The sequence below is a fragment of the Phocoena phocoena genome, chromosome 19 (genome assembly GCF_963924675.1).
Source record: "Phocoena phocoena chromosome 19, mPhoPho1.1, whole genome shotgun sequence".
In the NCBI taxonomy this organism is placed as follows: Eukaryota; Metazoa; Chordata; class Mammalia; order Artiodactyla; family Phocoenidae; genus Phocoena; species Phocoena phocoena.
Window position 1 is genome coordinate 44,172,599 of NC_089237.1, and position 22,141 is coordinate 44,194,739.

The 22,141-nt window shown below is 54.4% G+C and overlaps 4 protein-coding genes and 4 non-coding genes across 11 annotated transcripts; 6 read left to right on the forward strand and 2 right to left on the reverse strand.

The window, feature by feature from the left end:
- Positions 1-1,009: 1,009 nt before the first annotated feature.
- Positions 1,010-5,192, reverse strand: RAB34 (RAB34, member RAS oncogene family). Of its 4 annotated transcripts, none has more exons than XM_065898153.1 (11): positions 5,053-5,192; positions 3,941-4,153; positions 3,637-3,728; positions 2,739-2,804; positions 2,535-2,636; positions 2,354-2,418; positions 2,177-2,228; positions 1,906-1,987; positions 1,736-1,826; positions 1,515-1,622; positions 1,010-1,432 (listed from the first exon to the last, which is right to left on the reverse strand). In XM_065898153.1, the coding sequence occupies exons 2-11, from the start codon at positions 3,992-3,994 to the stop codon at positions 1,365-1,367; spliced, it is 780 nt and encodes a 259-aa protein (XP_065754225.1). In that variant the 5' UTR covers positions 3,995-4,153; positions 5,053-5,192; the 3' UTR covers positions 1,010-1,364. The 4 variants fall into 4 exon arrangements, with proteins under 4 accessions (XP_065754225.1, XP_065754224.1, XP_065754223.1 ...); XM_065898152.1 differs by lacking the exon at positions 5,053-5,192 and adding an exon at positions 4,823-4,880; XM_065898151.1 differs by lacking the exon at positions 5,053-5,192 and adding an exon at positions 4,407-4,566 and having other exon boundaries at positions 2,739-2,807.
- Positions 5,193-6,193: 1,001 nt separating this feature from the next.
- RPL23A (ribosomal protein L23a) lies at positions 6,194-9,379 on the forward strand. Its single transcript, XM_065896715.1, has 5 exons — positions 6,194-6,230; positions 6,838-7,021; positions 8,349-8,525; positions 9,020-9,089; positions 9,320-9,379. The coding sequence occupies exons 1-5, from the start codon at positions 6,206-6,208 to the stop codon at positions 9,332-9,334; spliced, it is 471 nt and encodes a 156-aa protein (XP_065752787.1). The 5' UTR covers positions 6,194-6,205; the 3' UTR covers positions 9,335-9,379.
- LOC136139569 (small nucleolar RNA SNORD42) lies at positions 6,671-6,737 on the forward strand. Its single transcript, XR_010657090.1, has one exon. It is a non-coding gene; the product is annotated as a small nucleolar RNA SNORD42 (small nucleolar RNA).
- Positions 8,205-8,276, forward strand: LOC136139574 (small nucleolar RNA Z17). The gene has a single exon (XR_010657095.1). It is a non-coding gene; the product is annotated as a small nucleolar RNA Z17 (small nucleolar RNA).
- On the forward strand, positions 8,876-8,942 carry LOC136139571 (small nucleolar RNA SNORD42). Its single transcript, XR_010657092.1, has one exon. It is a non-coding gene; the product is annotated as a small nucleolar RNA SNORD42 (small nucleolar RNA).
- On the forward strand, positions 9,134-9,202 carry LOC136139575 (small nucleolar RNA Z17). Its single transcript, XR_010657096.1, has one exon. It is a non-coding gene; the product is annotated as a small nucleolar RNA Z17 (small nucleolar RNA).
- Positions 9,380-9,513: 134 nt separating the features above from the next.
- Positions 9,514-11,995, reverse strand: TLCD1 (TLC domain containing 1). The gene is made up of 4 exons (XM_065897625.1): positions 11,327-11,995; positions 10,915-10,997; positions 10,739-10,821; positions 9,514-10,343 (listed from the first exon to the last, which is right to left on the reverse strand). Exons 1-4 carry the CDS (start codon positions 11,518-11,520, stop codon positions 9,960-9,962), a joined length of 744 nt encoding a protein of 247 aa, XP_065753697.1. The 5' UTR covers positions 11,521-11,995; the 3' UTR covers positions 9,514-9,959.
- A 1,868-nt stretch (positions 11,996-13,863) lies between these two features.
- On the forward strand, positions 13,864-21,654 carry NEK8 (NIMA related kinase 8). The gene is made up of 15 exons (XM_065897343.1): positions 13,864-13,944; positions 15,805-16,010; positions 16,250-16,482; positions 16,721-16,852; positions 17,338-17,546; positions 17,702-17,781; positions 18,071-18,252; positions 18,354-18,504; positions 18,911-18,987; positions 19,318-19,435; positions 20,079-20,229; positions 20,475-20,638; positions 20,743-20,901; positions 21,085-21,243; positions 21,626-21,654. Exons 1-15 carry the CDS (start codon positions 13,898-13,900, stop codon positions 21,652-21,654), a joined length of 2,097 nt encoding a protein of 698 aa, XP_065753415.1. The 5' UTR covers positions 13,864-13,897.
- The last annotated feature ends 487 nt before the right edge of the window (positions 21,655-22,141 follow it).

The window sequence follows — 22,141 nt, forward strand, 5'->3', positions numbered from 1 at the left end:
TGAAAATAATAATAGAGATGAGGAAACTAAGTCACAGAGGATAAGTGATTTGTCTGAGTGTCCCAGGATGGACAGCAAGGATTCAAATGCAGATCCTCCTGACTTGGAGCACGTGTTATTTTTTGAAGAGGGAAAAATGTATGTCTTTTTTTTGTCTGCACTGGGTCTTAGTTGCAGCACGCGGGATCTCCGTTGAGGCATGCGGGATCTTTTGTTCTGGCACGCGGGCTTCTCTCTGGTTGTGGTGTGTGGGTTTTTCTCTAGTTGTGGCTCTCAGGCTCCAGGGCCTGTGGGCTCGGTAGTTTGTGGCACGCGGGCTCTAGTTGAGTCGCGTGAGCCCAGTAGTTGTGGCGCGTGGGCTTAGTTGCCCCACAACATGTGGGATCTTAGTTCCCTGACCAGGGATCGAACCCACGTCCCCTGCATTGTAAGGTGGATTCTTTACCACTGGACCACCAGGGAAGTCCCCGTATGTCTTATTTTTTATCCAATTTAGTTTTTTAATTGTTTTAAAATATAAGAATACGCTACTGATAATTTTGTTAACTAATATAGTTAGATGTTATCAGATAGCGCATCTTCTGAGTAAGAGCCCTGCCTTTACCTTCCTGGGCCTTCTGGTCAACCCAAAAAGCACCCAAAACTCATTCACTTCTCACTGTGTTCCCCTCAGAGAAGTATTTTTTAAAGGACAGGCAGGAGGAAGGTGAAAAAAAATAAAAATATTATCCAATGGTGGACTTGGGTATAAGCACGAAGTAGCAGGAGACTTTTGGGGGGAAGGAACCAAAGGAAAAGAGCTCTCAAAGATCTCAAAAATTATTCAGATGTCATCCAGTAAGGGTTCGGTGCATCCCCCAAACGTGGTCCCTGAGCTCCTAGCCTGCCTGAGGCCTGCCCAGAGGCCAGGAATGGCCAGAATCCCAGAAGGCTCCAGTCCCAAGATCACCATACAGCCCTCCCCATTCCACATCCCTGATTCCCCCACAAAGGACTCCAGCACCTAACCTGCTAATAACAGATATTTTAATGCATAAGGCATAGTGTGAGGCTGGGACCATTAAGCATCCTCAAACCCAGAGGGCCCAGCAGGCTGAGTAAGAGCAGCAGGGCCCACCCACCTCCCTACCACTGGGCAACCTGGAGGACCCTGGAGGAGAGGGGCATCCAGTTTTTGGCACGGTGCCTGGGAGCAGGAAGTGACTAGCATGGTCCCAGCTATACCTCTGGGGATACTGCCACCAAGGGGCAGCTCTTTGGTCTGGAAAAACAGTCAGTGCAAATGTCCAGGGGTTGAGCTCTGGGGGAGTAGAGGTGGCACACTGCCCCAGGGCTGGGCAGTCTCTGGACAGTACCCTCACCCGTCACGGGCAACACATGGGCTTCTTCTTGCTGGCAGTTAGGTAGAGGTTGCTGTCATCACTGTTGATGCCTGAAGAAGGGTGAGAAACATGTGAAGCAGGGATTGGAGGGTCCCTGTGCCCTCTGCCACCCTCATCCAGGCGGGCACTCACGGATAACATCCCCAATACGCCGGGACCCCGATTTCTCCAGCTCAGCCAGCACGTTGGCCTCAAAGGTCAGTGCCGTCACACGAAAGAAGAATTCCCGGACATTTTCACCTGACACAGGGAGCAGTTTCAGGCCTGGGGTCAATGAGCACAGCTGGAGTGTAGGAGTGAGAGGCAAGGTAGGCAGGAATGCCACAGCAGAAGGCGGGACGCCTCTGACTCACCAGTGAGAGATGAGACTGCCCAGTACTCGGCCTTCATCTCTTGGGCCACCTTGAGTGCATCTTTCTCCATCAGCATATACTGAGCAGGAGTCTGAGGGAAAGCCAGAGTCAGATGCTGGGGGTGGAGTTTCCCTTGTCAAGGTGGGAACTCCCCCCACTGGCACACTCACACTCAGGTCCTTCTTGGAACCCACGAGGAAGAGAAGCACACTGGAAGGGTCATTCTCCTTGAGTGCATCAGCTAGCCACTGCCTGCCATAGACAGTGGACAGCAAGGGATGAGGGAGCTAGACAGGCTCCCCCCGCTGACACTTACATGCCCAGGGACCCTCTCTCTGGTCCTGGATACATTCTTCTCCTTCCCTTCCATGCTCCTGACCCCTCTCTTTTCTGAACCTTCTCTTCCCAGAGCCCCCATTATAGTTCAGCATGCGCACGTACTTGGTATGTTCCAGGGAGGTCACATCATTCAGGTTGAAAACGATGATGATGGCTGGAAGAGTGGAAGAAAACATGCAGATTGTTGGGGAAGACACTACTGGTTCATTTCCACAATCCCTCCAGCCCTAGACTAGAGGCCAGGTGCTCCCACCTACCTCACTTAACCGTGGCCCTTACCTTGAGCTCCTCGGTAGTAGGTCGATGCAATGCATTTGAACCTCTCCTGTCCAGCGGTGTCCCAGCTGGGAGGAAGGAGGGGGGAACACAGGTATGTGTGGGGCAGGGTGGTGCTGGTGGCTCCGGTGGGAGATAGGTGCTGGGAGAAGGAACGGCGGGAAGGAGTGGAGGAAGAACTCACAGCTGCAGACTGAAGGGGACGCCCAACACCTCAAATCGTTCCATCTCAAAGTCCACTCCGATGGTGGCCTTGTAGTTCTTATCAAACGTGTCTTTGCAGAACCTGAGGGGGCACCAGATGCTCTGGTCCTGAGCCCAGCCTACCTGGCTAGACCTGGGCCCACTCTGCCCAGCCCAGACCAGCTCAGCTGCAGCACCCTCTTACCTATTAATGAGACAAGTCTTCCCCACTGACAGGTCCCCCACCACAATGACCTTGGAGATCTTAAATCTGCTGGACACAAGAGTGGGCAGGAAAAGTGAGCACTAGCTCTTTCACTCAGAGGAGTCCCAATGCTCCCTAGTAGGTCCACAAGGGTAGCTGCACCCAGGCTGAGGTTACCATAGACACCAGGCCTGGACAGATATGCTGGGGAGGAGTGTTTTTGTTTTCATAACAGAGAGACATGATTTTGAATTCCAGCTCTCACTTACTAGCTGCATGACTTAGGACAAGTTTCTCAGCTTCTCTGAGCCTCAGTTTCAACCTTTGTTAAGTGGGGATTTAACATACATTTTACTGGGTTGTTGTGGAGGTTAAGGTGAGATAAATGTCCTATATTCTGAGACATACACACACACACAAACATACATTCTAACATCTCTGAAATCAGGATACATCTTAAAAGTGGTGGTGTTTTCCATTTAATAATAGACAATAATAGTATACAACACACTGCTTGGGCACACAGTAAATGCTCAATTACTGGTGGCAACTGTTAACAGTGTTACCTTTTTTTACCCACAATGGGACTCATCCCTCTAGGACTGCTCCCTGCCCTCAAATAGATGGTGTGTGGGAAGTGGGAAGCTGAGCTGGCGACCACGCCCTCATGTTGGACACCTTCTCTCTGTCAGGAATTAAACTGCCACCTTCCTACCCCACCCCATCTCTTAGGACTCGCCTCAACCCAGCTGGAAGAAACAGGAGCACACAGGGGCATGAAAAGCGGGAATAACCATATAGCTGGTAAAAGCTGAAACGGAGCCTCCAGATGTTGGCTCTGTACCCTTGCTTTGACTACAGGTTTCCTGGGACTTCGTTCCGGGTGTCTCTAACTCACCCCACGGTGCCTGTCCGGTGCTCCTGGCAGGCGCAGGTGACGCGGGGGTGGAAGTCTTTGTGCACGTGCAAAGCGGCCTCCTTCCTCAGGTACTGAGAGGGAGAGAGGAGAACGAGACTCACCCATTCCTGGCCCTCTTCCCGCAACCAAGCAGCCCGCGGCGGGGGATGGGGAGGAGACCACCCAGAAGCAGCAGGCCTAGCTGGGCGGCAGGGCTGGGCCCAAGCCTGTAACTGGTCTGGTGCCGCCTACTCCCCGCCCACACCCACCGCAGCCAGAAGCCCGACGTGGCCCTGGCGCCTACCTGGGGCAGCTCCGTCAGGACGCGGTCCCTCCGCACCGGCGCCAGAATGTTCATCTTGCCTGCGGCCTTGCGGGGCGCCCTGAGAAGGCGCGGAGGCCTGATCCGCCCCAGCGACCCGGGCCCGTGGAGACCCGACAATCACCCGCGACCGAGGGGTCCCGACTATAACTCGGGGCCACGGGGAGCCTACGGGAGCCCGTGGCCTCGGGGACGCTACAACCACCGCGGGCCACGGGGATGAGACAATCACCCGGGGCCGGGGCGAACCCACAATCACCCGGGCCCGGGGCGTCCCCAAGACGACTCGGGGGCGAGGAGACCCCTCGGCCGCCAAGTTGGGGCGTGGAGTCCCGTCTGGGGGGACCCGAGCCCGCGCTGACCCTACAATAACCCGGGGCCGGATAGTTCCTACAATAACTCGAGGCCGTGAAGACCCGACGACAACTCGGGGTTGAGGCGACCCTACCATAACAGAGAAGCCCGGGGGCGCGGAGCGGCCCCGCCACACGGGGTCAGTGTGGGCAGGGACGGCACAGCACGGCCGGTGGACTGCTGGAGGAGGGGGCGAGGGGCCCAGTGCGCTGCAGGGCCTCGCGTCCCACTCGGCTCTCCCTTCGCAAGCGCTGTAACTTGATCCCCGGAAATTCCTGGAAAAGGGCCGCCCCCCGCCCCTCTCCCGGCAGCTCCAGGCCTCGCAGTCGGCCCCAGCCTCCCCCTCCCCTCCTCCCGCCAGCGCTGCCCCAGGTCAGGCTCCCCCTGCAGACGCCTCACCCGGCTGCGGGCCCGCCCTCACCCTGGTTGGAACCTGCCCAGATCGGGATCCCCCAGGTCTCTCTCCCCTGCACCTCCTGTGCCGGGCGGAGCCTCCATGGGGACCCTTACCCAGTCGAATTGGTGATGGGGAATCGGTGATCGCTGCGCAGCATCTGGCTGCGCCAGGAAACAGCGGGAGGGGAAAGGGGGAGAGAAGGGGCCCTAGGAGAGGCGGCGCTTCCCTCCTCAACTCCAGGCCCAGGACGTGACTCATAGGGTCTGCCCCCACTCGCCCTTCTGCCCTGGGAGGTGGTGGGGGGGAGCGTAGAGGGGGTGCCAGGGTCGGAACGAGGTGCCACCAAGGAGAGAGAGGTCCGAAATCTGGTGCGTTTTCCTCCAAGGCTGCCATGTTAGATTGGGGGCCTGGGGCGCCGAAGACCAAGCTGCCTCCCTTGATGGAGGATAAAGGAGGGCTAGGGGACCCAGAATTCCTCCCTTTGGAGAAGTCACCGCTCTGGGACATGGGGACTCTCCTTTGGTATGGGCGTTCTTCGCTCTGACCCCATTGAAATCTACCTCCACTCCCCCAGGACTTTTCCTTTTTGCAGTCTGCAGGCTAGAAGAGGGGGTAGCACACAACAAATCTCACCTTCAAAGGTGATTCCAAGAGAGGAGGGGGAGGACAGAAAGGCGATGTGATATGGGATAAGCACAGTCGTTCAAAGAAAACCCGAGCGTTTACTAAACCTTGCTGTGTCAGGAACTGAATTTGGGGACGCAAAGATGACTGGATCAAGGAAGAGAAGACTGCTTAAAGGGAGGGGACTGTGAATGAAATTATTCCCAAGAAGAACGAGCGTATCCTGGAGAAATCTGATCTCTGGGTATTTGGAATAATTGGTAGAGTCTCTTCAAGAGTGTTATCGGGAAGGCGCATGAAATCTGTCATAAGGGCCACCTCCTACCTCTTCTGACACTTTGCTCTTCCCCTCCGCCTGACTCGACTTTTTCCGCCACCTAATCACCGTGTGATAAATAAGCAGTGTCCCCTCTCTCGACCTCAATTTCCACAGATGTCTGAGGGAGTTGGACTGGGCAAATTCTGCTCTAACGTTCTAGAATTTTGCTTCACTCTACCTGAGTCAATCTAACTACAGTATATTAATTCCAGCTTGCAGTGTAACTGCAATCCTGTAATCCTCCTCCCTAAAGTTGCTCAAGATGTGAAGCGCTTAGTCCCGTGCAGCCGCAGGCTACACCATCCACCCGCCGCATAAAATAAACACGTGTCTCCAAAACACTACAACCCCCATGAAGCTTTAGGGTCTAACAAACGGAGGGGTGGTGCTAGTTTAATCCCTCTCGCGAGGAAATAAAATCTAACTACCATTCCCGGCGGGCGTCGCGCTGCAGAGTATCCAATCAGCTTTAACTAAAAAGTATCGCGAGTCTTCTGTGAGACTTGACTCTATAAGCCCGTGGGAACAAGTCTCGGAAACCCTTTTCACGAAGATGGCGCCGAAAGCGAAGAAGGAAGGTGTGTGCTGGGACTGGGGATACACAGCTGGCTGGCCTGGGGTCCTCGCAGAGTGAATGGACTGGGAGGATGGTGGCCGGGCCAGGCCTTGCGGTGTGTGCTGTGAGACAGCTCCTCGAGTTTTGGAAACGCTGAGGAGCGCGTGGGCCCAGCCGCACGGTCTGGGCTTCAGTGAAGGGTGTTGGGGAGGCAAGCCCGGCCGGTACCACTTGCCGGGGACAGCCAGACAGTCGGCTCTGGGGAGCTCCATGTCTCTAGACCTGTAAGGAATCGGTACTCTCAACTTCTCTTTTGTCCCGATGTTAAATGGGGCTATATATTTTCCGCCAATGGCTGGGCGATGGTATACATAAAACTACTAGTTCACATTTTTAGCAAGTGTCAAGCTTTCGGTCATTGCTAGTTTCTTTTTCATCGTATCCCAAGTTCCCCCTAGAAACGTGCACATGATGGAAAAATTTTAAACTCCTGAGACTTGTGATGTCTTCAAAGGAACCACTGATGCATGTGTGGCCTGGGGCGTCCACTATGGGTCTTGAGGCCAGAAGTGATTGATTTCTGAATCCCGCACCCTCGGGATTTTTCTTTCCTTCTTTCCTTCTCTCAGTCCCTGCCCCTCCCAAAGCCGAAGCCAAAGCAAAGGCTTTGAAGGCCAAGAAAGCAGTGTTGAAAGGCGTACACAGCCACAAAAAAAAGAAGATCCGGACGTCACCCACCTTCCGACGGCCCAAAACACTGCGGCTCAGGAGGCAGCCCAAATATCCTCGGAAGAGCGCCCCTAGGAGAAACAAGTCAGTACTGCCCCGTACCCATGAAAAGATGTTTGGGTATCCTCCATTGGTAATTGGGAAATTTACCAGACCTAGAGCATGGCTTCTCAAAACCACGTTGGTACCTAGTGTGCTTCTCTAAAGGAAGTATGAAGAGAATAATGCCCTATTTAAAAACGAAAGGAGGCGTGTTTAGCATATTAGCAGGAATTGTTTAAAACAACCCAGAGCCACTGTCAAGATTAGCGAATTGTTAGGTTAATCATCATTTCCTATGTAGTCTACTTTCTTGTGAGTATAAAGTGGGACTTAGATGTTTGTTTGGGGGTTCCAGGTTTAGGTTGCTCCTCGTTGCATTTTTTTAAAATCTTTGCTGTGGGGAATAGTCCTTGAAGGTGAGGATGTGGGATGATTCCAGATTGGTGAGATTCATTTATCTATATCGGACAGTGAAGACCTGCAGCAGTGTATGGCAACTTCTTTTCATTCACTTTCCCAAATGTTTACACTCCAGGAATGGTTGGGGGAGTGAGTGGAAAAGGTTAGGGTACTTGAGTGTTTCAGTGTCACTAGTGGTAATGACCGACCTTAGGGAGCACAGTTTAGAGTAGAGCCATGGTAGTGGTTACCACCAGTGGGTCCTCCCACTGCTTCCTAAGAAAAAGGCAGGAGAGTGGATTGTGTCCACGGAGAAATGGACTTGACAGACTTTTTACTGCCATTTGGACCTAGAATTTAGTGTGATGAGAGATTGAGATCTGATCTCTCTTCAAAAGAGGATGGTGTACCCAGGCAAATAGAGCCTTGCTTCTCTAAATTTCAGGGGGTAAGCTGTGTTAGATGGCCACTGTAACATTAACCTGAGCTGTAAATAAAAAGTTGCTTTCAAGAATTGATGGCTTGTAAGCCAGTTTTCAGCAACCAAAGGGGGCAAAACAGTCAATTCAGCCTCATAGTGAAGCACCAACATTCTTTGGAACCCTAGCCTGAGTTTCTAGATTCCATAGTCTTAACTTTGTGCTCTTGGGTTAAGTTGTCTAACCTCTTAAGTCTCAAATTTCTTCTAGAAATTTGCTCTTCAGAAATGTTGAGGTCAGGTAAAAGAATGAGTAAAGTTGGAACTCAAAAATGATTGTTTAATCACTTAATGGATGAAAGCCCTTGAGATGTCCCCAAGCTGAGGCTCCAGGTCCCTAAGTTTCAGGGTGCACGTGATGACACTGTTCAGCGACCAAAGTCTGACACAAATGATTGCTACCTCATTGTCTGATGCACCTGGGCTCAAAAAGAGGGCCCATTCTTTATTGTACTGGGCCCAAGCCAGCTGACCCCATTTTGCCTCTCCCAGGCTTGACCACTATGCCATCATCAAGTTCCCCCTCACCACCGAGTCAGCCATGAAGAAAATAGAAGACAACAACACACTGGTGTTCATTGTGGATGTCAAGGCCAACAAGCACCAGATTAAACAGGCTGTGAAGAAGCTCTATGACATTGACGTGGCTAAGGTCAACACCCTGATCAGGTGAGTGGAGTCCTTTGGGATGGGGAGGAACCCGGGGCCTCTGGGCCTCTTGTCAGAAGCCAGGAAACCAGAATGGCATGAAATTCCTTGATGCTGCTTTTGGGATCAGAAGTAGACTTCCCAGTGAGCAGCCCCTGCTGTAATTGCAGCCCCTTGTATGGAGTATGGACTTCTGAGGAAACATCAGCTGTCCTGCCTCTAGGACTTAAGGGGTTGATGCTCATTTTCTTGATCCCTACCTCTAGACAGAAGCAGACCCTAGAGTAAGATATAGTTAATGTCAGGATGCCTGTTTCCCATAAAATGGAATTGGCTTCATTTGTGGCTTAGTGGCTTCCCTGACCCCCTCTGCACAAATGATGGAAAAAATCACTATTTGGGGGGGGAATGACATGAACAAAGGAACCACTGATACACCAGAAGACTGGGGAGGAAGGAGGGGCATATGGGGGCAGTGAGGGCAGTAGGGACTAAGGCTTCCTTCTCCACCCTAGGCCTGATGGAGAGAAGAAGGCATATGTTCGACTGGCTCCTGACTATGACGCTTTGGATGTTGCCAACAAAGTAAGCTTCCTTTGCTACAAACTCCTTAACACCCCCGCTTCCTGGGTGCAAATGATGTGTCTGTTAGTTACCAAACCTTGACTTCGGTGATTAGTTTCAACTGACTGTGCCCCGTCTTTAATAGGCCCTACCCCTCACCATGTGCCCTCAATTTGCTTTTTAACTTTGATGTTTCCCCCTTAATATTCACATTTCAACTCCCAGTAACAAAGCTCCCTTTTGTTTTTCAGATTGGGATCATCTAAACTGAGTCCAGCTGACTAATTCTAAATATAAAAGTTTTCACTATATGTATGCTTCTTTTCTTTCTGTGGATTTCTGGGTGGGAGGCCATACTATGGTATATACACACCTAAGTAACAGGGCTTGGGCAAGACTCTTGGTCTACTTAACCTGTTGGAACACTCAGCCCTATCACCTGTAACAGATATTTGTGACCCAGACACATCTTAGGACAACTACAACTTGGCCTCCATCATGAGGTAAGAGACCAAGCAAGAAGCTTTGCAAGAACCCCTTCCTTCATCTCTGGAAGAGGCTTTGTATGAAACCAGTATCCAGAGTTTTCATTAGCATCCATTTCAGGGCAGTGTGGGTTGGCTGGCTTTCCGGTAGCACCTTGTCCCCATACCCATCTACCATGTCCAACCGGTCTGTCTGCTTCCCTCACCCCTTGCCCAAGGAAGGACAAGGACTTCAGAAGAGTGCTTTCATTAGTGTTTTCAATAGTGGGTGCAGGCTTGAAAGGTGGAGTGGCTGGCCCCAGAGGACACCTCAGGCAAGGGGCTAATAATAAGTCTCTTCTCAGTCCGTGTGAGGGTGTTCTTGGCTGTGTTTGCTGTCCTTGCCACAAGTCCCTAACTGCATTTTTCACTCAATCAAGAACTTGTCTTTGTGTTGCCGGCTGGGGACACCTTGGGGGCAGAAGTCAGAGCGGAGGAGGCGAGAAAAGTAGATGAGGATCATGACGTCCAGCATAAGCAGGATGCCCAGCAGGAAGGTTCCCAGGTTCCTTTGGCCGGCGTAACCCAGGAAGAAATGGGTGAGGTACGCCTGAGGGGCCAGGCGGAAAAGAAAGTACATAAACAAGTTGATGTATTTGTTGACTCGATAGAGGAGGAGGTCCTGGGCATTATTGATTTTCATCATCATGCGTATTGTGAGAAAGATGTTGCTGACCTCCACCAGCAGGGTTAGGACGCCCCCACCAACAAATCTGCTCCAAAAGATGCCCGAAAAGAAGGCACCCATAGCCTACAAGGCAAGGGAGAGAATGGGTTAGGGAACCCAGATGTCAAGGCTTTCCTGGAAGTTGGTGGGAATAACAAGGCTACCAGATCGAGGGGTAGGAAATCTTCCCTTATTTGCTTTCTGAAATATAGTTTACAGTGGAGTCAAGATTAAATTTTGATCCCTGCCCACAGATTCTGGGTGGAGTTTCCAGTCTTAAGAAGGTGAGGCCATGATTGCTGGCCTCAAATAGTGAAGCAAGGGCCCAGAGACTGCCAACCCTCAGCATTCTAGCATGAGATGTGGGACACAGGGTGGGGATGGAGTTAAGAAAAGATGGTCTTTACCTCCCAGGTTCAGAAAGACAGCTGAGACTAGGTTGCTAGCACCAGGCCTATACCACATCCCCTGCTTCTCACCATGACGTGGTGGACGAGGTATTCCCAAGAAGCTCGTGCCTGTTGGCTAACCACAATATCCAGTGTGTCGTGGATGAAGTACCCTAGCAGAGGGTTGGGGGAAGAGGTCATAAATGGTACTGAACAAGAAGCTTATCCCTGTCCCCCCTTTTTAATGCTTCCTGGGCAAGACTTACCTGCGGAAAAGCAAACAAGCAGATAGCCAGAAAGCGACCATGCGCTCTCAACGTCCACCAGCATCTCAGGGGTCTGCCATATACTGGAAGGGAAGGGAGAAGGCAGGCTCTCATCTCAGTATCCCCAAGGACCCACGACTCCCCCCGCCATTACCCTTGCCAGTCCCCGGAGGGTCTGGGCTGGCGCTATTGGCTGACGGGGGAGCCAGGAGGGGCTCGGCTGAAACCCAGGTGTCTCCTGTTTCCCAGGTGAGAACCGCCCCCCCCGCCCCCCGGCGCTGCTGCCGCTCCCGATTGGACATTTTAAACCGGGAATCGGGTGAGACTGCCTGGGCCTTAGCCCGCCGGTGAGTGATGGAGAGAGTAATGCGGGGTCCCCTAGCCACCTTCACTCCCCCAGTCCTTCACTCACCACAGCAGCGCCCAGATCCCTGACACAATGGAATGGGCGAAGGAGACGAGAAGGTTGTGCCAGCGCCAGGTGCGCAGGGGGTCGGCGCGCACGTGCGCAGGCAGAGGCAGGCGACAGAGCGCGTGCCGGAGCGCCCGGAAGGTCAGCGTGGCGCCCAGGAGCAGCGGCAGGGCGGGGAAGAGCATTGGGGGCATGCTGGCCCTCCCTGCCTCTGTCCGCCCTCTAGGTGGCCTCCTCCGGCCGTTCGGGAAAGGGGCTCCCTCTCGGGCCAGTCCACCCCGGACGCCTCTCCTGCCGGCCGCCGGCCTCACACACACGGTTTCGGCGAAGACCTCTAGGCCCCTTCGCTCCTCCAGTTCCCTCCCAGCCGGCCTCTGCCCCCGCCCCCGTCCCGCCCCGCCCGCCTATCCCCGCCCCTCCGGCGCCTCTGCAGCGCGGAGGGCGCGGGCCCCATTTCCCGGGGCCCCCCCGCTGGCGCTTCCAGGCTCCCGCGGACTTCGGGCAAAATGGGCTGTCCTCGGGGCGCCGCCTTCAAGCCACCCCTCGCTGGCAGCTCCCGACTGCCGACGGAGTCCCACTTCGCTCGCTTGGCCTAGTTAACCCGCATGCCCAACTTTCCCCAGGGGTCCCGGCTCCCCTGCCTGGGCGGGTACTGAGAGAACTCTGTCTGCCCGCCCTCAACTCCTTTGTGGGCAGAACTAAGCGAGGCCCGTCACAACCCACGTCCTTAATCCCTGGTTCTGGGGACCAGCCGGTGCCCCGCTTCGGACTGTGATCTCCGCCCGGACCTTGTTCCACTGGATCACTAGCTTCTTCGAGCCCAAGACGAACACGTTTACCTGCCTCTACCTCGTCCCGCACCGAGTCGGTGCCTAGAAACTCGACTAACTCATCACCCATCTCCCGTCCGGCTCTTGGGTTCCCGGGGCCGCGCGGCAGTCATAGTCCTCCCTCAGACAGTCCCAGCTCTCTTCTCCCCGCTCCCTGGAGGCTAGGGCGGGGAAGACGGCCGATTTGCCCTGGCCGCTGGGGTGACTCACTCCGCAGGCCAGTGGCGTGGAGCAATTGCAGCTCGCGACCACTAGGTGTCAGCCTGTCCTCACCGTGGCGCGGGATCCCCTCCCGCCTGCGAAGGAACCAGGCAAACTGAAGGGCGGCGGAGAGGCGGGGACAGGGGTAAAGGAGAAAGGAGTAGTTGGGGCGGGGGCGGGGGGGAGGTAGTGGAGGTGCTGCGAGAGGGAGGAAAAGCCAGAAACCCGAGGCGCAAAGCGGTTTGGGTGTTTGTTCTGCCTCCGCTGATGGCTCCAAGGTTACACATTAACCCCTCTGGGGCTTCTTGGTCAACCAAGGCCCAGTCGGTTTCTAGGTGAGAGCACGGAGTGTCCCGGCTGAGCGGCCTTCCACTCAGTGCTCCCCTTTGCTCACAGGGCAGCTTTGTCCGACAGCCACAGCGGCCTGAGCCAGACTGAGGGGCCCTCATGAGGGGCCCTTCCAGTGGTCATTCCATGTGGGTAGGTTTGGGCACCCTTTCAAGGGGCAGGGTGGGAGCTGAAGATAAACACCCCTTTCCTCACTTTCCTCGCCCCTCAGAAATAGGGATGCTATCCCTTAACTAATCACCATCCTTCCTGCTCCCTAAACTGAGCTTTTATGGAACTCGTGAAGTGCAGGGGGCGCCAGGGAGCGACCTGGAATTAAACTCACTTCTGGTCAAGATCTTAGACGATTGTACTAACCGACCCCCTACCTCTGGGCAGAAGAAGCCTTGAACCCATATCAGCCGAACAAGGGTCTTTCCCCTTCTCCCCGAAGCTTTCAGGTAGTAGTCCACTTCCCTCCCATCTTCCCCCAAGGAAGTTCTCTCTAGTTGAGAACTGAAGGCAGATTACTCTGCGGCAGCGGCAGCGTTGTATGTGTGCGTTGGGGAGTTGAGGGTGTTGACGAGCGCAGTGCTCACTAGCTCACTAGTCAGGACAGCCCGGAGACCGCGTCACGTCCTCCCTAGGTGAATCAACTTGCACAGGTCGGGGTTTCCCCGGTCCCTCCCTAGGCAAACACGAAACTAATCCGGCACCCTGCCCCACAGACCGAGAGCGCCGACTCGGTTCAGCTTTGGTAGTGTTTATCGTTTGCGTGCCAGTGAGAATCTGCCCTCTCCCTCGGAAACAGCGTCACTAGTGGGCAAAGAGTGGGGGCAGAGAGAGATCGGTCCTTTCTTCCCACCCTCACTCGGCCTGCGCGGGGAACCCCTGCGGTCTAAGGAAGCTTTGCGAGGGCCGGATGCGGCCACGTGTGTAGGAAGTAGCTGGTAAGGTGCTGGCTTTTGCGGGGCATGCCAAGAAATGGCATATCGCCCCATTCCTTGCACACTGGGAGGGCGACTGCGGATCCGGGCTGCAGGGACGGTGCAAATTAGCGGAGACAAATGAGAGGCTGAACCAACACCTAGCTCCACTAGCTCCGCCCCTCAATTATCTTGCAGTGCAGGGGGCGTGGTTCTAGAGAGGGCGGGGCCGCGCACGCGCTGTGTCTGAGTTTTGGGGTTCCGGAAATGTGACTCTGAGAAATGCGATGGAGAAGTACGAGCGGATCCGAGTGGTGGGCAGAGGTGCCTTCGGGTGAGCCAGGGCTCTGGGGGAGGCAATTGCTCGGGAAGAGGGAAAATAAGGCCCAACTCCGACAGCAAAATCGCTACCCGTTTAGCCCCGCCCCGATGCGTGAGCGCCTAATCCGGGAAGCCCTGCGCAGGCTTCCTGTCCTAGTCTTGGTTGGGGAACTCCGCCTCCAAGGAGGTCACGCCCCCGGCCAGCCTTTGCGGCCCCCCGCAGAGTTTGTTCTTTGATCCTGACTCATTCATTCAACAAATGTTGAGCAGCAACTATACACGTCAGGCATTCGATACTGGGTATACAGTTAAGACCAAACAGGCGTGCTCCTTTCCGTCTCGGAGCTTACAGACTATCGGAAAATTATACAATAAACAGGACATTGTTAAAGCAGTGATTAACAAACGGCGAGAATAGAGTACAACACCAGGGAGTATTCATTTGGGATGATCAGGGAAAATTTCTCTGAGAAGTGAAGTTTCAAACCAAGACTTGAGGAATGAGGACCAGTATGTAGTCTGAAAAAGGCAGAGCTTCTCAGGCGGAGGAAACAGTTTATGCTAAGGTCCTCACGTGGGAAAGAATTCAGAGTATTCAAAGAGAAAAAGACTAATGTAGTTGGAATGTAGTGGGCAAGGTAAAGAATGGAATAAAATGTGATTGTCACAGAGGGCGGGAACCAAATTACGGCCTTGTAGGCTGAGGTAAAGGAATTGAATTTATTTGCAGTGTAAAGGAAATGAGGTTTAAGCAAAGGAATGGTCGTGATATGATTTGCATTTTTAAAATGTCACTCTGGCTGCTGTGTAGAATTTAGATTTGAGGGTGACAAGAGTGAAAGGAACCATTTGAAGTCTAGTGCAGTATTTTAGGCAAGAAATGATAATTTGGCCAAGGGTTATAGCAGAAGACACAGAGAAACGGGTGGGTTCCCAGTATTTTGGAGGTAGTAGAAACAAGATTTACTGATGTCAGTGTGAGATAGGGGAAAGATTCTAGCATGATTTTCAGGTGTCTGACTTTACTAACTTAGGGACTTTAATAACTGGGGGATGGTGGTGTCATTTACTGAGATGGAAGAAACTGAGGAAGGAAAGGTTTCAAGGGCAGGAATCAAGAGTTTTGTATTTGTTAAAATTCAGGTTGCTTGCCAGCCATTCAGGTAGAGGTGCAAAGCAGGTAGTTGAATATGTAAGTCTGAGGCTCAGAGGAGAGGTCTGAGCTGGAGATATACAGTTGATACTTAGATAGTCCATCATTCAACAGATACTTATTGAGCTCCTACTAAGTGCTGGGGTATGCACTAGGCTATGCACTGGGGCTATAGTGGTGAAGGAGAAATAACAAAACCCTGCTTTTATGAACACTGACTACAGAACTGGCAGAAAATAAATGAATGGCTCCTACTCACTGAATATTTTTGATGTGCCAGGCGCTGTGCTAAGTGCAGTACATGCATTTTCTCATTTGATCCTCTCAACAACCTTGTGAGATCGATCCTACTTTCCAGATCCTGATGTCACATAATTTAAGACCAGATAACTAGTAAGAGGAGGAGCCAGGATTTGAACCAGGCAGTTAACTCCAGAGTCTATGCAGACTTACAGAGACCAAGACTATTATTAGGCACAGTCATTGTGCCTGTGGTGAAACTGAGTCCCAGATAAGTTAAACGACTTGCCCAAGGTCTCAGACAGCTTGTGGTCGGTTCTCCCTATTCCTAAACTCAGTGTTTTGCGCACCAACTTAGATGACTTCTTAGTCTAGGTGCCAATTCCCTTGTCCTAAGGAATACCCAGTCACCAGGGCTGCCCTGCCTGATATGTGGCTGGAAGCTCAGCTGGTACCCACTCCTGTACTCCACGTCCTCAGGATTGTTCACCTGTGCCTTCGCAAGGCTGACCAGAAGCTGGTGATCATCAAGCAGATCCCAGTGGAGCAGATGACCAAGGAAGAGAGGCAGGCAGCCCAGAATGAGTGCCAGGTCCTCAAGCTGCTCAACCACCCCAATGTCATTGAGTACTACGAGAACTTCCTGGAGGACAAGGCTCTCATGATCGCCATGGAATATGCACCAGGTGGGCCAGCCTCCTTGCACTGGCCTGGCTCCAAGGGCCTCTCACCTCTGGGACAGGCAGGCACAGATCAGCCAGCTTCCCTCCTTGGAATGGGCTTGGCTGAGGGTCAGAGGTATAGGGTTCTGACCCCAGTTGTGTGACACTGGCAGGCCCTTGCCCTGTCTGGGTCTTTAGTTTCATAAAAGGAAAATCTCAAGCATGGAGAAGCCTGGATCTTGACTAGTTCCTTGCGACTGCAGGTGGCACCCTGGCTGAGTTCATCCAGAAGCGCTGTAATTCCCTGCTGGAGGAGGAGACCATCCTGCACTTCTTTGTGCAGATCCTGCTGGCGCTGCATCACGTGCACACCCACCTCATCCTGCACCGGGACCTCAAGACCCAGAACATCCTTCTAGACAAACACCGCATGGTCGTCAAGATTGGTGACTTCGGCATCTCCAAGATCCTTAGCAGCAAGAGCAAGGCCTACACGGTGCCTGGGCATGGAGGGGACCTCAAGGGTGCTGGAGCTTTTGAGGGCCAAGGTCTACTTTGCATCCCTGTCCCCAGCCCCACCCCCCCAAGACCTTGGCCCCTTAGTCCCTGGCTGGATGGTCCTGCAGGAGGAAGCACTTTTGCCTACTTTGGGGAGAAGCTGTCTCTAAGTGGGCTTTTGGGCCGAGCCTTGGTCCTCCCACCCCGGGGCTGTAATATCAGCTTCCCTCCTGCAGGTGGTGGGTACTCCATGCTACATTTCCCCTGAACTGTGTGAGGGCAAGCCCTACAACCAGAAGAGTGACATCTGGGCCCTGGGCTGTGTCCTATATGAGCTGGCCAGCCTCAAGAGGGCCTTTGAGGCTGCGGTGAGTAAGTCCCCCCGGGGGGACAACTGAGATCCCTACCTCTATCTCCTGAAGTCCTTGGCTCCAACCACTTCTGTGTTTCTTCTCTTGTGGCTCACTTATGTCTCTCTCATCAGACTGGTGGATTACCCCAGGCCAGGGCTGTGGCTTCCCTAAGACTATGGGTTCCTTAAAGTAGGGCTTGGGACCCCCCATTAAACTGAGGGTAGGGCTCTCCCATCAGATTAGGGACCCTCCTAAGGGCAAGACGTGAGTTTTCCCAACATGCAGCCAGCGGACATGGCTGCAGCTCCCCTCTCAGAGGTTCTTGAAAGCAGAGTTTGGCTCCCCTATCATCCTGGGAGTCCCCTCACCAGACGGATGGCTTCTGAGTGCAGGGCCGTGGCCACCCCACCAGGCTAGGGTCTGGGGCCGGAGCTGGGGGTGCTGCAGTCTAAGAGCCTGGCCTGAGGTTCTGGCCACCCCCACACGTGGTGCCTTCACAGAACCTGCCAGCGCTGGTGCTGAAGATCATGAGCGGCACCTTTGCGCCCATCTCTGACCGGTACAGCCCTGAGCTCCGCCAGCTGGTTCTGAGTCTTCTCAGCCTGGAGCCTGCACAGCGGCCACCACTCAGCCACATCATGGCGCAGCCCCTCTGCATCCGGGCGCTCCTCAACCTCCACACCGACCTGGGCAGCGTCCGCATGCGGAGGCCGGTGCAGGGAGGGGGCCCTGGGCAGCAGTGGGGCACCCCGTGGGAGCACAGTAGGCCTGGGGCAGAGAGGGGCATTCTCGGCAAGTCCACCATTTCTGGGTGTGGGGATGCCAGGGAGGGTCCTTGTCCTGAGGCCCCCATCTGTCCTGTAGGGCAGAGAAGCCCCCGGCCACCGGGCCACCCATGGCCCCCGGCAGCACAGGGGGCAGGACCACCAGTGGCCGTTGCAGAGGTAAGTCGGGGCAACCACAGGGGTTCCGACGGACGCCATGGCATTCTCACCAATTAATTTTTTTTAATTAATTAATTAATTTAGGCTGTGCGGGGTCTTAGTTGCGGCATGTGGGGATCTTTGTTGCAGCACGTGGGGATTTTTAGTTGCGGCATGCTTGCAGGATCTAGTTCCCTGACCAGGGATTGAACCCGGCCCCCCTGCATTGGGAGTGTGGAGTCTTATCCACTGGACCATCAGGGAAGTCTGTCCCACCAATTTAATAGGCCTGATGAGTTGTCCCCCGCAGGTGTTCCCCGGGGACCTGCCCGGCCGGCCATTCCGCCGCCCCTGTCATCGGTGTACGTGTGGGGTGGCGGGCTCAGTGTGCCGCTGCGGCTGCCAATGCTCAACACAGAGGTGGTCCAGGTGGCAGCGGGGCGCACGCAGAAGGCTGGCGTCACGCGTTCTGGGCGCCTCATACTTTGGGAGGTGAGCAGGCGGGGGTGGGGGTGGGGCCATGAATGGAGGGGGGCGTGGCTCAGGAGCTGAGCACTCAGGCGCCGCCCACGCCCTCCCCTGTCCCCTCGCAGGCCCCGCCCCTAGGCGCCGGAGGGGGCCCCCTCCTCCCTGGGGCGGTGGAGCAGCAGCAGCCCCAGTTCATCTCCCGTTTCCTGGAGGGCCAGTCGGGTGTGACTATCAAGCATGTGGCCTGTGGGGACCTCTTCACGGCCTGCCTGACTGGTGAGCCGGTCAGGGGACTAGCCTGTGGGGACTCAGCTATAAGAAGACCCCCCCAGAGCAATTTCCTTCCTTGCCTATCATTTGCTAACTGCTCACTTAATAATGCTTTTATCTTCCAGGGAGTGCTTTACTTACCCGATCTCCTTTACCTTCACAGCAGGCCTGACAAGGCAGTTATATCATCCCCATTTGACAGATCTAGAAACTAAGGCTCAGAGGCTGTCACTTGTCCAAAGTCACACACTTGGGAAGAAAGACCCCAGTCCTTTTCTCCCCCCATCCAATTCTTCCAGCCCTAGCCTCCAGCTAACTTTTTCTTGCTCCTCCGATCCAAGGTTGCACTGGTCTGTCTGGAAAAACAGCCTAACCTCTTTCCTTTCCCTTTCCTCACTACTCCCCTCCCCAGACCGAGGCATCATCATGACCTTTGGCAGTGGCAGCAATGGGTGCCTAGGCCATGGCAGCCTCAATGACATCAGCCAGGTGGGTTTTGAGTGTACATTGTGGAGGAGGAAGTGGGGAGATGGCAAGCAGCCCACATTTGAGAGCTGACACCCAGCTTGGAGGCAGGGGAATCCCCAGCAGCCACAGGTCCCTATACCTCCCAGGCTGCACCTGTTCTGGGCAGCATCTGGGGAAGTACAGAAAGACCAGGCTTCCCCAGTGGTTGCAATATGTGTGTGGGGGGGAGTTAAAGAGACAGCCACCTCATGAGAATTTGCAGCCTCCAACTTCCTCCCTACAGAGGATGCTGAGGCCAGGTGGCTAGTCCAGGCCCCTTGCCCAGCCTGCCCTTGCTTCCTCTCCGTCTAGCCCACCATTGTGGAGGCCCTGCTGGGCTATGAGATGGTGCAGGTGGCCTGTGGGGCGTCTCATGTGCTGGCCTTGTCCACTGAGAGAGAACTATTTGCCTGGGGCCGCGGAGATGGTGGTAAGGTTTCACTCTGTTCTAGCCTCTGGAACCGCCCCGCCATGATTTGTTCCTCTTCATAGCCATCTTCTACCCTATGGCCTGTTTTCTCCTCCTCCTTTTCTCTCTGAATCATTTATTCACTCGACCAACCTTTATTGCACACCCAATATGTGCCCACCTTGTGCTGGGTGCTGAGACAAGATGAACATGATGTTGATTCCTTCGGGTGCTCATGATGTAATGAGAGAGATTTCATTCATCCAGAAATATATGTTGTGCCCCTCCCTGGGTCAGGCATCAGGCTGGGCATTGAAACTAGGGATGACTTAGATAGGGGTCCCCATCCTCCTGGAGGACTCAGTCTAGATGGGGGAAGGATGACACATCTCCAACATGATAGAGGACAGACAGCATCAGGGCTCACCCAAGGTCCAGAGGTGTGGGAACACAAGGAATGGCAAGGGACTCTACCTGGAGAAGAGAGACGTGGCACCTGAACAGGGCCTTAAAGGAGGAGTAGAATTTTGACCCACGGAGGGGCCAAGGATGGGCATTTCAGTCAGGAACAGCCTTCACTCATGCTGCCCTGTGGGTCCTCCTTATCCTAGTATCACTAAGCTAGACAAGCTCAAACTAGCCCAGTGCCGGTTTCTCCTTGTAGGCCGGCTGGGACTAGGCAACAGGGAGTCCCACAGCTGCCCCCAGCAGGTACCCATGCCCCCAGGACAGGAAGCCCAGCGGGTTGTATGTGGCATTGACTCCTCCATGATCCTCACTGTGCCCGGCCAAGCCCTGGCCTGTGGGAGCAACAGGTACGTGAACTAGGTGCACTACAATGAATAGCCTGCCCTCCCCGACCTCCCTTAGCTGCCAGTGCTCCATCTGTCATTGCCTACCTCCCACCAGGGATTAGAACTGAGCGGGTCTTGAGTGTTCTGTGGGTTCAACCCAGTGTAAGATATGTCCCCTGGTGCACCAGCTCCTGCCCAGATACGTGGGGGGAGGACAGTCTATATAAACTGTGTCAGCTGGACTTGGCTTTTGGCTCTGCCCTCAGGTTCAACAAGCTGGGCCTGGACCATCTCTCCCTAGGGGAGGAGCCTGCCCCACACCAGCAAGTGGAGGAGGCCCTGAGCTTCACACCACTAGGTTCTGCACCCCTGGACCGCGAGCCCCTGCTGAGCGTGGACCTGGGCACTGCTCATTCAGCTGCTGTAACTGGTAAGTAGGACCTGGGCACAGGAGGCCAAAGGTGGACTCCCCTGGCTTCCTTGGGCCCTCTGTTGAGGCACCCTTTCCTTCCTTTCCTCTCTCCTCCCCTACAGCCTCTGGTGACTGCTATACATTCGGCAGCAATCAGCATGGGCAGTTGGGTACCATCGCTCGCCGGGTCAGCCGGGTACCTTGTCAAGTCCAAGGCCTCCAGGGAATCAAGATAGCAATGGTGGCCTGTGGGGATGCCTTCACTGTGGCCATTGGGGCAGGTGATTAGTGGGCACTGTGGGGGCCGGTAGGGGTGTGCGCAGACCCAGGAGCAATGGGGGGTTATCCTCAGGGCTACTGAACTCAGCAACCCCATGTTGGGGCCAGTATGGCAATCTAGGAAGCTAGCTGCTTGCTAAGGTATGTCTTTCTCCCATTTCTCTCCTTGGGATTCTCTTTGGCAGAAAGTGAAGTGTACTCTTGGGGCAAAGGGGCCCGAGGTCGACTGGGAAGGAGGGATGAGGATGCTGGACTCCCTAGGCCAGTGCAGCTGGATGAGACACACCCCTACACAGTGACTTCTGTGTCCTGTTGCCATGGAAACACTCTCCTGGCTATCCGCCGTGAGTTATAACTTCACCCTCACCCACACAAGGGTTAACGCAGCTGGCCCTTGCCCACATTCCCATCCCCAGTGGTCACAGCCCAAATTATTAAAAGCATTTTCAGCTCCCAGATAAATGAAAGCAGAAGCTGCTGGGCAAAAGTGAGCTCCTGGGGTGGGCAAGGGTAGGTGCTTCTTGTGCCTGAAGGGCTGCCTCCGCTCCTCCCCAGGGCCCAAATGCGTCTTTCTCCTCCAACCCTCAAGTCCAGTTTAGTTTGAACCTGGCCTGGCAGGGTCCAGAGTCCAGGGCCCAGTATGGGAGTGAGAGTGGAAGTAGCTGAGGCTTGCTGGAGGCATCGCCCTCTGGGAGGCTGCAGGGATTTCTCTTTTGTGCTCTCCAGCGGTCACAGATGAGCCAGTCCCCCCTTGAGGCACCTGGATACACCTCTGGACGACCCGATATTGCTTCTCCTGTAAATGTTCTTGAAAAGTGCAGGTGCCTCAGGCATGACCAGCCCCCTGGATGGTATCATCAATGGGGTATAAGAACCAATAAAGCCCCTGCTCTGCCTTTGGCCCTGGATATGTAAAACTCAACCCACCCTATTCCCCCAACGTCCTTTTCCCCTCCCCACCCCTTCTTATCTTTAGTCAACGTCCCCAGGGTTCAGCCTGGCTACAGTTGGAGGCCAGACGCAACTTTTGGAAGCAGGGAGGTCTCCAGAGCCTCTGCAGAAAAAGGCTGGAGGTAGCTGTGGCTCCACCTAGATGCTGCCCCTTCCCCCAGCCCAGTTTGAAAATAAGTCGCAGGTGTCTTACTGGGAGCGCAGCTCGGTGCTTTGGAGTAAGGCAAGCTGGGGCCTGCCTGTTCTGGCCATTCCAGAGGCCTAGCCCCTGCATTGCCTGGGGCAGGGAGG